We start from the raw sequence: 17,191 nt of genomic DNA, 5'->3' as shown, positions 1-17,191 counted from the left end.
AAGAAAATTTAAGAAAAATAAATAAAACAAAATTATCAAAAAATGGGGAAAATTATTATTATTCAGTAGAAACATGTTCTTTAATCAGGTATTTTCAATGGGAAGGGGTATAAATGGTTTAATCACTGAAAAAAAATGAAAGAAAAAAATAAAATGGCAAAAGTTATCTGGAAAAAACAGTGAGACAATTCCTTCCCTATATTTGACAAAATGATGGAAAAAAAATCACATGTCATATCAATGAAATGCCTTCCCAAAGTATTTACTTCCTTAAGAATGGTTTAAGAAGTCATTTGTAAACAAGAAAGAAAGAGCGGCCTATTTATTTTTGGCTCAAAGAGACACAGCTTCGAAATAAACCAAATATCAACATACATACAAATGCACATATGGGACTGTGATGTACTCACCTTTGTGTATTAATGCATTTGGAAATCGGTCTTTTTGAGTCAAAAGAGAGGTCATAATTCCTCCTTTTAATGCTTGCAATTAATCAGGTTTCAGTAATATGGACTGTAGAAGGGCATTTCATTGGTGTAAAATGTGACTTTGACGTAGATTTCCAAAGTTCTGGGGAAGATTTCTTAGCAGTAACATTTCGTATCGCAGCTCCCTGGGTCTGAATAGTCTGCTCGTGCACAGCTAGCTGCATTGGTTTCATGCATGCAAAGCTCAGCCAGACAGCCGGCGCGGCCGGCTGAATAATAGTTACTGTATGCTAGCGGTAGGCCTACATACTGTCATGACTATGCACTCTTTGTGTGTGTGTATTTGTGTGTAGATTAACAAAAAAGGCGCATGACGAATTGGCTTGCAATTTGAACTGTAGAAGGTTGATAAATGCATGCAAAATCGGGAGAAAAACTTTGCGCTACTTTGAAAATTATTGGTTGCCCGATTCGGGCCACCAAAACTTAACATTTTTTCAATAATGGTTGCCCGAGATGAATTTTTGGTGGCCCCGGGCCACCGGGCCACCGCTAATGTCGAGCCTTGCTTAACCTCTCGTTTTCCTATCCCTGTAGCCAATCTTGAACATCAAGACACAAACATGAATTGGTGCATTATACAAAACACATGGAGAAATACATTGCACATGTACCCCCCCCCCCCGCCATGTTCTGATTTGACTCCTTTGTTAAAACTGGCAATCACCAGGACTACATGTACATGATCATGTGATCACATGTGCACTTGGATTATTATTTTCATTTACTGTGCAGTAGTGCTTACATACATGTACTAAACAAACATAACCCAGAAAGCACAACCTCAAGATCATTTTCACAAGTTACACAAATAACTACGCTAATTCACTGGGTTCAGTCAATCGCATACTTCTTGTATATAACCTGGGCTCCATCTTACAAAGAGATCTAATCATCTACATGTAAACTGTACATTATTATGAAAATCCATCAAAATCACATTTTTTTTCTACAGGATATTTTTTGCAATCTCCTTTATAGTAAACAAAGAAAATCGCATCACTCCATTGGTCGGATCATGATCAGGGGACACAAATTAAAGAAATGTTGTATGTATACATGTATTAACCAATGAAATTCCACGTTAAATATGGTGTCTGCAAGTTTACATGTAAATAACATGGACCTCTTGAACTTGAAGAAACACCTCCCTTGTTCTCAGTCAGTCGAACCCTGTTTCATATTGAGAACCCCCCCTTCTCTTGCTTGCCTGTCTCGTCATGATACAGAGCATGTTCTTGTCAACAGGGAGTCCTAACCCAGTCACATGACATGCATGCCATGCCCTTATTACTCAGTGGCACCACTATAAATAGCAGCAAACAACACCATAGGAATGCCTAACCCAACTGGGATACGTTCAGCATTGGGTACTCCTTTATGAAATGCACCATCAAGCTTCTGTTTACAACCATGATGTAGCCTGGGCATTTCAAAACATTGGCTCAAGCAATTGACTGTTGGTCTGTTAGCCTATTAAAAAAAATGTACATGTAGGCCTATCCATTGAACAGAAACAGAGTGATCTCAAAATACATTTAAAGGCATTTTTAGAACAGGATCCTATATACTTATGTAAATGTACAAGTACACTAAATTTATGTTTAACATATATAAAAAATGAATATATACATGTACATATAAAAAAATTAATAAATTTATATATACATATATATATATATATATATAGGATATATATACATGTATATTCATGTACAAAATACACTTAAAATCAATATTAACTTTATTCATTGTATCATCCTAGAAGGCGAAGCTATTACATGCAGCATGAGATACCCTAACCAAGGGTGCACCGGCCCGCGAAGCAAGTCTGTTTTGCGCGCAGAAAGCTTTTGAACACACCCAAAGCTTGCACGGAATAATATGACAGGGCCTTTTCATGTATACTGTAGGCCCTACAAGCTTCGCGGGCCAGTGCTCCCTGGGTTAATGATACCCTTATTTCTCAGTGGTACCCCTATAAAGAAGAACAAACAACAACAAAATATGAATGCCTATCCCAACTGGGATACATTCAGCAGTGGGTACTCTTCCATATACATGTAATGTGCCATCAAGCTTAGAACTGTTTACAACCTACAAGCTAGATGCTGCCTGGGTGTATCAAAACATTGGCTCAAGCTTTATATGTACATGTATAAAGCTTGTTTTAGCCTCCAATAAATTTACATACAATACATGTACAATGTACACTGAACAGAAACAGAATGATCTCAATTCTCAAGTTGGCATTTTCAGAACACATACATGTAATGTATGTTTAATTGTTTACATGTACATGAATGCAGAGAATACTGTACATTTCTGTATGGGCACGCATAAATGTAACAGATCTGGTGGGTGTTTCATTAAAGCTGTTTGTAAGACTTTACTTCAAGAACGACTGGTGATCCTTTCTTGAGGTAAATGGTACATGTACATATATACACCAAAACGTTCATTGGCGATAGTCTAGAGTGTAAGAAAGGATCACCAGTCATTCGCAAAGTCGCTCTTCACTTACTAACAGCTTAATGAACAAAAACAAAATATTGGTCACCCTTTCCAGACAAGGGGGCCTGTACATCCACATACATGTGCACTGTAAACATGTACATGTCCACATGTACAGTGTACATGAAAAGGCCCTGTCACATTCTTCCAGGCAATCATACGACATAAAGTTTTGAGTTCGGTACGTTTAAAAGTTTTCTGTGTGCAAATCTGACTTGCGTGCGCTTCGGCGGGCAACATGCGTGTGAGATACTGTCAATGTGGGTGACCTGCGGGTAACAAATTAGTCACCAGCAGGGCTTGCATGGAACTATGACAGGGCTGACAACCTTTATTCACGACTCAATCATTTGTTTTATAATTTATTTCAAAGAAAAATTATCAAATCAACTACACTGAAGAAAATTCACAAATTTCAGAATAAGACATCATATGTGTAAATCAGAGATGTGCGGCAATACAAAATAATTTGGCAACGCGTGATTTTCAAATATACATGTACATTTAATGCAGGCCTACTGTACATTCTAAGATATTTTTTTTTAAAGGCCAACATGTACAATGTATACTGATGATGATGATGATGTAATGCTGCATATTTTGTATGCAAATGTTTTCAGTTGTTTGCCATCCAAATACATGTACAAAGACTGGGCTTGATATCAATAGGCAGATCAGAAACCTTACAGGCAAGGCATGAGCAGCTAGGAAAAAACATAATCACAAACAATCCAGGCATACTGCAAGGCTCGACATTAGCGGTGGCCCGGTGGCCCGGGGCCACCAAAAATTCATCTCGGGCAACCATTATTGAAAAAATGTTAAGTTTTGGTGGCCCGAATCGGGCAACCAATAATTTTCAAAGTAGCGCAATTTTTCTCCCGATTTTGCATGCATTTATCAACCTTCTACAGTTAAAATTGCAAGCCAATTCGTCATGCGCCTTTTTTGTTAATCTACACACAAATACACACACACAAAGAGTGCATAGTCATGACAGTATGTAGGCCTACCGCTAGCATACAGTAACTACCGGTATTATTCAGCCGGCCGCGCCGACTGTCTGGCTGAGCTTTGCATGCATGAAACCAATGCAGCTAGCTGTGCACGAGCAGACTATTCATACCCAGGGAGCTGCGATACGAAATGTTACTGCAAAGAAATCTTCCCCAGAACTTTGGAAATCTACGTCAAAGTCACATTTTACACCAATGAAATGCCCTTCTACAGTCCATATTACTGAAACCTGATTAATTGCAAGCATTAAAAGGAGGAATTATGACCTCTCTTTTGACTCAAAAAGACCGATTTCCAAATGCATTAATACACATAGGTGAGTACATCACAGTCCCATATGTGCATTTGTATGTATGTTGATATTTGGTTTATTTCGAAGCTGTGTCTCTTTGAGCCAAAAATAAATAGGCCGCTCTTTCTTTCTTGTTTACAAATGACTTCTTAAACCATTCTTAAGGAAGTAAATACTTTGGGAAGGCATTTCATTGATGTGACATGTGATTTTTTTTCCATCATTTTGTCAAATATAGGGAAGGAATTGTCTCACTGTTTTTTCCAGATAACTTTTGCCATTTTATTTTTTTCTTTCATTTTTTTTCAGTGATTAAACCATTTATACCCCTTCCCAATGAAAATACCTGATTAAAGAACATGTTTCTACTGAATAATAATAATTTTCCCCATTTTTTGATAATTTTGTTTTATTTATTTTTCTTAAATTTTCTTTTGTTTTTCTCAAATTTTTTTTATGACCTGTTCTTTGTTTTTTCTTTCTTCATTTTTTCTTTTGTTTTATGCAAAGTAAAATAACAGCAAGCACGATTTATATACAAGATGTACAAAGAATAGTGGTACGTGTTAGTGATTGCAGAATATTTCAGTTTGTTTTATTCATTTTTAATTAATGTTTTTCTTTATATTTTTCGGGCCACCAAACTTTATTAGTGGGCCACCAAAAAAAATTATTTGAAGGTTTTGGTGGCCCGAACGGGCCACCACCAAAAAAAGTTAATGTGGAGCCTTGCATACTGGTATGGTACACTCAAGAACAATGATCAGAAATTTATTAAATTGTGCATTTCTGTAACCAATCCGGTCCTACATGTATAACTATAATTAAGCAAAAATCTGAAACATTTCCTGTAGACATACTGTATATACATGTACATGTAGCAAGGAGTGTATACAACAAATTTGGTTAATTGATATTATACAAACATGTACATGTAGGCCTACACTGTAGTGTAGGCCCACATGGACTTCTTATATTAAAATGATATACATGTAATGTAAAATACATTAATACATTGTAAGTATCAATAACTCAAATTTGGTTGCTCTGCTGAATAATCAACACTTGCTTTGTTTTGTTATGTTTACAGTATTGTAGCACAGTATTGCAAGAGCTGTGTTTATAAGGGAAAAGGCTCCACCCCCCTCCCCCATATCTACTGAATATCACATTCACAACAACTTGCCCTAAACATTATTTATGTGTGTACCCTGTTTGTATTAGCACACACAGGCGATCACACATTGCATCATTCAAGTACGTATACACGTACATGTAAATTGTACAGTGCAAGGGTTCTGTCATAATTATGTCTAGCTATGGGCAATTTTTCATTGCTGTACAGTGTACAAGACACAGTACATGTACTACGTGGGACAGGTTCACACTTGAGTTTGATGAGCATAAAGCTGAAGGGGTTCATTATCCATGACATATATAGCGCTACATGTAGCTGATGAGGCATTGAGCCAACTGTCCTGGCTGGATAATGCAATATGCATGACTCATATCAAACCAATACATTGTAAAAGCATGACAAAACAAGGAAGTCTCAATGATGTCATTGTCCCCTACTCGAGTCTAAAGAACGTTCTGGGTAATTCCCAGGTACATGTGATTACAAAATTGCCCAATGTATTCAGTTTTTACATTCATTTGAAACAGTTTGTATACAAAGTACATGTACACTAATGTATGCATGTATAATACATGTAGATTACATGGCAGGCCTATTGTGAACTTGGCTAGAGACCCCAGGTTTTTTTATAACAAAATGTCAATCTTTGTTCTCTGGTAAAGTACAATATAAATTGTAAATAGAAAAGAAAAATGGGGGGGGGGGCTTTTTTTATAGCAAACACATCTACATGTACACACAGATTCTCTTTATTGGATTTTGCTTTGATTTGCATGATCTTTGGACTTCACTGTATTTTAATATTTTTCAGATATTGAGCCTGAAAATTGCATTTTCCTGGATTCTGTTCTTTCTAAATTTTGTGGTGCTTATAAAACTGGGAGCTCTAACATAGGCCTACATGTGCAAGTACAGTACATGCAAAATTCAATACTTGGATGATTAAATTGTGCGTAGCATAAAAAGAATACATGTACACTGTATTATTTTGTGAATCCTGGTACAACTACGGCTGTATATGTATATGAAAAAAAAACATGCTATTACATTTTATAACACAATTCAAACAATAACATCCTCTCTCAGACAGTAAAAAAAAAATCCTGTACACATGTTCATGTACATGTAGTCATTGCCAAAAATTATTCATATCCTATTTTTGACAACGTATTGTTCAAACTCACATTTCCTGAGGATGTGAGTACAATACTACCAAGTGTACATAATCAGTGTACATACATGTACATGTACATGTATGATGGTATATCTTTTAATACCAACTACTATAAATTCAATATGAAACATACATTGTATGTACATGTACATTGTAAAGGAAGTAATGAAATGAATAATACATTGTAGAATGTAAATGGATAAAAATCTGTAAATTTGCAAAGGTTCACTTCAATGCTAAATTCAAAAGTGCATTAAAATCTGATCCACCGTAGGCCAAAACACATCCCCCGTTCCTTAAAAAATTGAACTCAATGGCCCGTATTCTGAAGTCAGGTTCAACTTTAAAAAAACAAACTAGCACATCAATGATGTGGAGCTCAGAATCCGGCATCTCGCAACAAAATTTAACACAATTTTAATTTCAGCCCAGTTGACACTAGTGAATTATATTGGTGACATAAATTAAGGAAATAGAATTGAAATTGATGAAGAAATGACACATAAGCAGTTTTTGTGATCTATGAATAAATTTCATATGAATTAAGTATTAATTATTATCTAGTCAAGGTTTCTTAACTCTGTGTAGAACCTTGGTGAACCTAATGTAGCTCTCAGATGGAACAAAAATAACCAAAATCAATAAAAAAAAGTAAGTAATTTTTGTGAGTTTTGAAAAAATATGAATAAATAGAAGATTCAATGAGTTTCAAAATTCTATGTTTAAATTTTGTATCACCACCTCGAGCTATCATATAAAGCAAACAAAATTGAAACTGATCAAAAAATGAAGAAGAAAAAACATTTCTTGTGATGAATAAATTTTGCATAAATTAGAATAATTTTCCAGACAAAATTTCAAAATTTTGTGTACAAGTTTGGTGAACCTCATGCAGCTCTACTAGATGGAAGAAAAAAAATCAAAATCTGTCAACAAATAAAGAAGAAGAGGCATTTTCTGTGATTTCTGAATAAATTTCGTATAAATTAGCATACATGTAAGTAATTTTCTACTGAAAAATTCAAAAATCTGTGTAGAAGTTTGGTGAACCTCATAAAGTTCTACAAGATGGAAGAAGAAAAAAAGTAAAAATCGGTCAACAATTAAAGAAGAAAAAGCATTTTATGTGAATTTTTAAAAATACTTGTATGAATAAATTAATTAATTTCGCATACATGTAGATTAGCATAAAAATTGTTCTAGTCCAAATTTCAAAATTCTGTGTAAAAGATTGGTGAACCTCATGAAGCTCTACCAGATGGAAGGAAAAAATCAAAATCAGTCAACAAATAAAGAAGAAGCATTTTATGTGAATTTTTAAAAATATGCATAAATTAATTTTGCCAAAATTAGCATAAAACTTGTTCTAGTCAAAATTTCGAAATTCTGTGTACAAGATTGGTGAACCTCATGAAGCTCTACCAGATGGAAGAAAAAAAATCAAAATCGGTCAACAAATAATGAAGAAGAAGCATTTTATTTGAATTAAAAAAAAAAAATATGCATAAATTAATTTCGCATAAACATTGTTTCGGTCAAAATTTCAAAATTCTGTGTAGAATTTTGGTGAACCTCATGAAGCTCTACCAGATGGAAGCAAAAAAATCAAAATCGGTCAACAAATAAAGAAGTAGCATTTTTTGTGAATTTAAAAAATGTGCATAAATTAGCATATTTAATGAATTTCAAAATTCTGTGTAGAAGTTTTGAATGCCCACCTAGTGCTATCATATAAAGCCAACAGAATTGAAATCGGACTTGAAATGGCGAAGTAGCAGCATTTTGAAATTGCGGACAGATGACGGACGCCACGCCATGGCATAAGCTCATCTTGCCCTTCGGGCCAGATGAGCTAAAAACTGGCACCTCACCACTTGTTAGATGTACATCATGCAACCCATGTTGGTGTTCTTTATTCACTAGTCTAGTGATCTGGGAATCATTTTATAAAACAAATACAGGTAGTCTGTAAATTTCATTGACTATTTTACTCAGAGTCGATCAGTTACTCAGATTTCAGTAACTAAAAGTAAATATAACAAATGGTCAGTGAGTTGACTGAATTATATTCATGAAATGCCCCCCCCCCCCGATGTGACAAGTCGAAAAGATGGGATGGGGTATTATCATCTCAAGTGAAAAATAAAAACTGAATTAAACCTACTTGAACATGTATGCGTCTCTATCATTAAACTTTAAAGGAACATTAAACCTTTGAAATAAGATACTTGTGTGACAACAGAAAAATCAAAGAAACAGATCAACATAAGTTTGAGAAAAATCGAATACCCGTAAATAAAAAGAAAATTATGAGCATCTGAATCTTAGATCATTATGTTGGCAATGCAACAAAGACGTGTGATGTCACATGTGAACAACTTTCCCATTACTTTATATACATGTATCTCACTTAAACTGCCTTTTTTATCACATCTATCAGTAGATCATGTGTTCTTTCTATAGGAGGGCATGTACATGTAATACAGATTTTCAAAGAATACATTATGGATAAAGAGTTTGTATCACCATACAGGTAAGAAAGAGCAAAAAGAGACATTTTGGGGGTATTTTATAGTCCATCACAGGTAAAGTTGTTCACATGTGACATCACACATCTTTGTCGCATTGCCAAAATGAGGATCTCAATAGCATTAGTGATCACAATATTCAAATGCTCATTACTTTCTCATTATTTGTCTGAATTTTCTCAAACTTTCTTTGATCTCATTCTTTGATTTTTCTCTTTTCACACAAGCCCACTTGTTCCAAAGGTTTCATTCCCCTTCAACTGTAAAATCAAATCCTTACCTCTCAAAACATCTATCCACGTTATCTGACATGAGCAGGAGCATACAAAGTTGTTCCAGTGCTATGAGCTGCATGTCTCTTTCTTCCCCTTGCCCCATCTGGAGCCACTCCAGCAGGGTCTCTGGATCCACTTCTGCCATTGCTGGATCTGCCTCACGGCTCCCCCTAACACCACGGCCAAGTTATGCTGGAGAAACCTCCCCTTATAACCAGTATTTGACTATGAGACTCTGCACATTGAAAAAATAAAACAAAAAATATTCAATTGAACTTTGACAGTGCATTTACATACATGTACATGTAGTAGGCTACCACTAACTGAATGTTCAAAATACTCCTAGTGAATGTTTCGATACTGTTACTACAGTAGGTGATCCTCTACCGAATCCCGATATACAATACATGTATTATTTGACATTTTGGATGGACCTCTATTTATCAGGGAAGTACCCTACATGTATGTTCATAGATACACATGTATCGCTGAACGCGATGTTTCTTAAAGGGGAATCCAACCCAAATGAAAACTTGCTTTTATAAGAAAAAGAAAAATCAGACAAGTCGATAGGTGAAAGTTTGATCAATATTGGACAAACAACAGAAAGTTATGAATTTTTAAATGCTGTAAATATTGGTAATCACTATACCCATGGAGACTTCAAATTGGCCGCATATGGGATGCCATAGTGATGTATTAAAGGCAAGGACTACTCTTCCATGTACATGTACTCCAATACATATTACGGCTAAAATGTCATTTTTCCAAAAAGTTTTATTTTGAATTGTATTTTTCGTTCATGAGGACATAAAACAATATACTGCCTGGATTATATTTAGATTACTGCCCCAGGGGAATGGGTACTTAGGAGAAAACCACATATCCCTGATAATAAAGTACATGGCCTATGGGAAAGTTGTCCTTGCCCCTTGTCATAATTTACTTACCAAGTTGCCAATTTGAAATCTACATTCCATTAGTGATCTCAATTTTAAAGCAGCTATAACTTTCTTGTTGCTTGTCCGATTTCTTTCAAACTTTCGCCATTCTATTTAATTCATTTTTCGCCTTCCCAACACAGCATTTTATGGCCAAGGCTGGATTCCCCTTTAAAGGGATCCGATGGTCCCGGCTGAAAATATTTATATTTTATATCTGTCATGACCATTAATTTTGAAGCTTATGGGATGCTCTACATTTTAAATGTATGTTGTTTTTTTACATTAAGCTTGAATTTGCAAATTAATACATATTTAAATTATGGTACATGTAGGTGCAATTTGCATAATTCTTTCTGAAAACTTTATAAAGATTTTCTCAGTTATGAGTCGACGTAGATTTGTCTTTTTTTTTTTTACATACAAAATAGTTTACACTTTAAATTAACTCCATGATATTCATAATTGAAATAGATGTTCTAGAAAATCTAAAACACATATTTCTATGTTTATGCACATCGCACATGCCTTTGAAGTCACAATAAATATGAAGTGCCAAATACATATGCTGCGGTGTCACACTTTTTTTTTAGATGTCTAAGTGAATGTGAAATGGTGGAAATTTATGTGCAACATCTGAGCATTTTTGTAGGTGATCCTAAAAAAATGTAAAGAAATGTAAAAATGCTATTAAAACAGAAGTGTGTCCCCTGGGGAGCACATTTCTGTTTTAACAGCATATTTACATGTACGGCAAATAAGAAAAAAAAGTAATCACTTTCAAAATGAAGACCTTCACTTTGAAAGTGAAGACCTTTTTTTTTACTTGTCAAATTTTTCGTTGATGAAATGTCATTATTTTTGGTTGAAAACCCATTTTGTTGGCTTGTTCCCCCCCCCCCCTTCCCCTTGCAAGGCACAATTAAAATTTGTAATGTAAAAATGCCATTAAAACAGACGTTTTAACAGCATTTTTACATCACATTTCATGGCCTTCTTTATTAATGTTTTTCAGGGGCGGATCCAGGATTTCTAAAAAAGGGATGGGGGGGGGGCAAGCAAAAAAAGACTTTCAACCAAAATAGTGACATTCAATTCGTCTACGAAAAAAATTTGACAAACGAAAAAAAGAGGTCTTCACTTTCAAAAGGTCTTCCCTTTTGACTTTTTTTTTTACATTTCTTTTTTCGTGGAAAACGTAAAGGGGGCCATGAAATTTGATGTAAAAAATTTTACTAAAAATGCCATTAAAACAGAAATGTGCCTCCCGGGGGACGGGGACACACTTCTGTTTTAATAGCAATTTTACATTTTTTAAGGATCACCTACAAAATTGCTCAGATGTTATACAAAAATTCCTACCATTTCTCATTCACTAACACATCTAAAACTTCAATTTCTTCTGTTTAAAATCAAATTGCGAGTTAACCGGGCCGGGCCTGGCTCTTTAAATTTCATGCAGTTCATCTTTCGCAGCGCAACAACACCCAGCATGATCTGCGCCGCGCCGTGGCCGCACCACTGCACTGTTCACACACGAAACAAGCCAACAAACATGCATCACCAGGCAGCGAGATCAGAAAATTCGAGATCACCACACTTTTCAACATCATTCTACTACACTTTAGAGCAGGAGAATTGAACAATGATATCACTTTAAAAGCAACACTCACCTGAATCAAAATATTTATAAATATATGAGTATAATCCTTGTTTGGACAGTTGTTGTTATTTATTTTCGGAGTGTCCCCTCCGCTTTGTCTCTCATTTTTTCTGTTGTGACGATTGAAACCGGAAATCGTAATAGAACGGCGATATGACCTATGACACACGTATACACCGAAAAGCATGCCCCCTTGCCTTCTCAGTGGAAATGTAAATAGCGCAATCTGTGCCAAAGATAACAATTCTCCCTCAATTCAATTTATTACATTTCCTATCCCATATCTATTGAGATGAAATTCAGTTTTAGATCGTTATCTCATACAAAGGTTCAGAATCAGAACTAAAGGTAAAGGGAGAGATTCTGGTGTTCACGCAGCGGTCACGCAGCCTGTCCCCCAAAATACCAATGGTTTGTTTTTGTTTGTTTGGGGTTATTTTTCTTTCAACTTGATAATCTTTCTCCCCCCCCCCCCCTCTCATTTTTTGCTTGCTTGTGTGACATGTTGAGGCTCCATGATGGATGACCGTTTTGTCGATAAAAAGAGAACCCAAGCTGAAAATAAAAATCTTGCATGGATTGGTCAGGCTGATTGAAAATCTCAAACGAAAAACTAATAAAATGGGAGAACTTGAATGAAATCAGATATTTAAAAAACGGTGTACTCTGCTAATTTTATTTATACAGGCCTCAATGTAAAGGGAAGTTGTCCTATCAATGTGGAAATAAAACTTGAAATAAAACTTTACCTCGACCCCTAGCTTTTAATTTTGCCCCCTCCCCTCTCTCTCCCCCTTAAAGGGGAAGTTCACCCTGACAAAAAGTTTATTGTATAATTAGCAGAAAAAATAATAAAAAATATTGCCGAAGGTTTGAGAAAAATTCATCAAATAATTAAAAAGTTATTAGAATTTCAATTATTTGATTTGTGACATCATATGCGAGCAGCATTTCTACATAGCGAATGGTAAAAAATCAATGAAATGTCATTTTCTCAGAAAATTGAAAATGGTTTTCACTGTAACTTTTGTATATCAATAGACAAATCATTTCACACCTGATCATGAAAAGAAAACAAAATTAAGTCATCAGGAACCAAACAAAATTTGAAATTCATACATTTTATATTACATAACATATGGGGCAGCTGCTCGTTTATGACGTCACAAATCCCAAATTTTGAACTCTAATAACTTTCTTACTCTTTAACGGATTTTCCTCAAACCTTCACCAATATTTTTCACTATTTTTTCTGCTATTTTTACAACAAAGTTTTCTTCAGGGTGAACTTCCCCTTTAATTCCTCTGTTCTTTCTATTCTCTCTCCCATATCCCTTCTCTCTAGCTTTTTCCCTTCTCTGTCTAACCTCCTTAAAAAAAGAGATAAAAAGTAAATAGATTAATTAGTAAATAAGTAGATAGATAAATAACTAAATAAACAAATAAATAAATATTTAAAAAATCCAAATAAGAAAAATGAAACAATCAACACCCAAAAAAAAAAAGAAAAGAAAAATCAAACATCAGGAAATGACACTGACCAATTTTCCCAATAATTAACAAATTATTAACCAGATTTACTTTTAAGGCAGAATGCATACTCTGGAAAGAGAGTGATAATGAAACACAGAAACACAACTCCCAAAATCAAATGCAATGTACCTGATAATTATCCAATCAAAAGTAGGTACTGCAGACCTGCATTTGAATTTTAATAAAGTTACTGGTCCCTGAACACATTTTCACTTGGAATACAAGTTCTTCTACCAGTGGACACAAAAAGAGGAGTCCATCACATACACACACTGATATCAGGGTTTATTACATTTAAAAGATTTATTACATCACCAAACACATGCAGATGATAGAAATTGTACAATTCAAATATTCTTACTGGGAAATACATAAAGCTTTCAACTTGGCTGTCACAATATTCATCTCACCATTTTCATAAAAAGTTGAGGAATGTAGGTTTTTTTTTTTTAAATGTACACACAAGTATCATCAATGATATATTTGTTGGAAACTGATTACTATTTTATTAAGAGCACAATCTTTCTAAAAGTGATTTCATGTGAACATAAATCAATGCATGTACCAAATGCAGACACATGACAAATTATTTCCCATCTTACATAATTATACAGTATGTCCCAGAAAAAATGAAACCGTGATTCAGTCAAAATTTTTCTATCAAGATCATAAATTTACTTTATAAATGTACATGAATGGAAAGATATACGTCTCTTCTTTTATTTAAGGCCCATCTTAACATTCATAATGCACACATGACTGAGTGAGAACAATGAAAAGTAGTGGTACTAATTTCCATTTGCACGAGCAAATTGTGATTTTGAGTGAGTTTTGCCAAAACAAAACAGTAGACTATAGGCTAAAGCTCATTTTACAATGGTAATAATTTTGATAACTTTTATCTCAAACTTCTCTGTCATTTAATTCATCGCTACATTTCACAGGGGCGGCAGATATGTTTGAGGGTAGTGGGGCACAACAGAAAAGGGGTTCATCACTTTTTACAATTGGGAGAAAGCCCTTTCTTGTTTTTCTTTAAGTGGGTCACCCCTCCCTCTCAAACATTCCACCACCCCTGCCTTGTCTCATCATTTCAATCAATTTTTTTTAGAAATTTTACAAAAAGCAAAAAGAATTCAAACATATCATTCAAGCCAACCATAAAATCAAACTCACCGCACATTAACCAGTAGTTTTTCAATGATCCGTCCAATAGGTAGAAATCAAGCATGTTTTCATGCAACTTTTTCCTTTTTTCACCAATGCATCAATCATATTTTATGCACGAGGTCTCATATGAAAGATGAAAAAATGAATATTAAAGTTATGAACTTTGTTTTCCGAATACATAGCAGTAACACTAAAAGCCAGAAAAACTCACTCCAATTTTAATTTGCTCATGCAAATTTGCTAGCATAACTTTCAATTGTTCTAACTAAGTCATGCGTGCATCACGAGGGAAGGGTATCTTTTCAATGATGTACATCTCATGAAGCAAATTTCTAATAATGATGGCAAAAAATTACATCGAATCCCAGTTTCCTTTTTTCTGGGACGCACTGTACAAGGAAATGTGGATAGATCCTACACATGCTTAAAATTAATGTATTTCTACAGCCAGATCATAATTGTAGAATTTAATCAAAATAAATATCAATCTATGAGTAGATTTAAATACGGTCATCATTTATATTATTGTCAAAACTGACTGACAATTGGCTCAAAATCTCACACTATAACCATTAAGTATTACTATATATGTATTTGTACACAGGCAGTGTTTTCACCAACTTATGAATTTCTAAACCTACTTTCATCACTGTTACTATTGGTAGACACCGTCACATGAGACTGGTTAGGGGTTGATCCATTAAAGTATTTCCAAGTTCTTGGGAGAATAAAAATGGGAAGGAACATAGACCTGAACACAAAATGTATCTCTAGAGCATTTCATGAAAGGTTTGGTCAGTGATTTTCACTCACTAATATGCTCTCAGCCAATCAGATGCAAGCATTCAATGACCAAAATTTAATGAAATACTCCCTTGGCAACCACCTTTGGTGGAAACAGGGACTCTCCTTCATTGCTTTAGAAGGGTACAGAACAGAAGAAAAAAAATCAAGAAATTGTATTGTTTGAATGCACATCACATACACTGCTTTTCAATTCATGAGATACATTGCCAATATATTTCATTACTAAAATTAAATATAAAATAAATAAATGATTATAATATACTGCATTTGAAAAGCATTTGCTAAAAATCAATCCATTACCCTGGTCCTTGGATTTAGGTAAGCCAGTACTTCTGATACTACATTATGAACAAAATTATATTCAGCATTGGAAATAGTACCTCATTACATTAACCATATTCCTTCCACCCAACAACATTCTCTAATACATGTGTTAATAAGTATTCATTTTACTTTTGAACAATATTACATATGACAAAATAATAGGCTACTGAAACCTAGAGTATATGCATGAAATACTGCAAATTACATTAAAAGCAAAAGTAAGAAATCAACAATTAGAGCAAAAATTATCTTTCACCTTTTCATCAGCAATATACATCTACTTGTGTCTCATGTCAAGCAAACGTAAATATATAACAGCTCACCAAAACCAAATAGTAAATAACCATAATACACCAAATTATTCTGATAAAACATATATTTGGCACTTTAAGCAACTACTGATAGGCCATGAACACATAGTAGAAAAATTCAAGACATAATGTACTACACACGTAGTGGACTACATTAACCTTGTAAAATGGTAAGTGCTCAAATGGTAAAGTACTAGAGTTTAGGAATGTACTATACACGTAGTGGACTACATTAACCTGTAAAATGGTAAGTACTCAAATGGTAAATTACTAGAATTCAGGAATGTACAAGGACCTATATTCTGAAAATTATCCTTTTCTTATGTTAAATCGCACAAAACATGGGTATGCAATGAAGGTCCATGAGTTCAAATACTACAATAATTCACCTACATATTCACATTACTGACCCTCTACCATATATTTAGACTGGCTTCAACAATACAAGTTTCATTGTCTCTAAGTCACTGATGAGTGCCTAGTGCATGATGTCTTGCTTTGAGCATTTCTATGTTGAAACATCACTCAGAAAATTAGTTAAAAAAAGGTCTGGTGGTGATTTATCAACGTAAGGCATATTGGCCCAAAATCACAAAGGTGGTTTTTAAAACCAATCGGTTGAACCCATAGTGTATGTAGATTTCCTGAATGAATTATGCAGATTTACAGCACATATTAAAGAAATTTCCAATGCTGATGCACGCTTTTGTCACAGTGCGCCAAATTGACGACTGTTGCCATAGTTAAGTACGCTATTTCATTCATGAGTCCACTGTTTTGAATTAATGAGTCCACTCTTCAAACAGTGGACAAATGAATAAAATAGCATATCTAACCATGGTAACAGGCATCAATTTGGCCCACTCTGATACAAGCACACATCAGCATTGGACATTTTTTAATATACGCCGTAAATAAGCATAATTTATACAGGAAATTTGTATACACCATGGGCTCAACCAATGGTTTTGAAAACCAGTTTCAGTTTAGTTTATTTCACTTCCATTTTCTGACAA

At 34.5% G+C, this 17,191-nt stretch overlaps 1 protein-coding gene across 2 annotated transcripts in view; it reads right to left on the bottom strand.

Moving 5' to 3' along the window:
* The window catches only part of LOC121418494 (E3 ubiquitin-protein ligase HECTD1-like), a 62,056-nt gene extending 49,636 nt beyond the window's left edge, over positions 1-12,420 (bottom strand). For both annotated transcript variants that reach the window (XM_041612401.1, XM_041612402.1), the window contains exons 1-2: positions 12,041-12,420; positions 9,432-9,661 (exon numbers count right to left, since the gene is read on the bottom strand). In XM_041612401.1, the coding sequence (XP_041468335.1) occupies positions 9,432-9,571 (140 nt within the window). In that variant the 5' untranslated portion in view covers positions 9,572-9,661; positions 12,041-12,420. The remainder of the gene's footprint in view (positions 1-9,431; positions 9,662-12,040) is intronic.
* Between the last annotated feature and the right edge of the window lie 4,771 nt (positions 12,421-17,191).

The sequence above is a fragment of the Lytechinus variegatus genome, chromosome 7 (assembly GCF_018143015.1).
Source record: "Lytechinus variegatus isolate NC3 chromosome 7, Lvar_3.0, whole genome shotgun sequence".
In the NCBI taxonomy this organism is placed as follows: domain Eukaryota; kingdom Metazoa; phylum Echinodermata; class Echinoidea; order Temnopleuroida; family Toxopneustidae; genus Lytechinus; species Lytechinus variegatus.
Note: the sequence above shows the minus strand (reverse complement) of the source record. Positions and strands in the feature narration are given on the sequence as shown.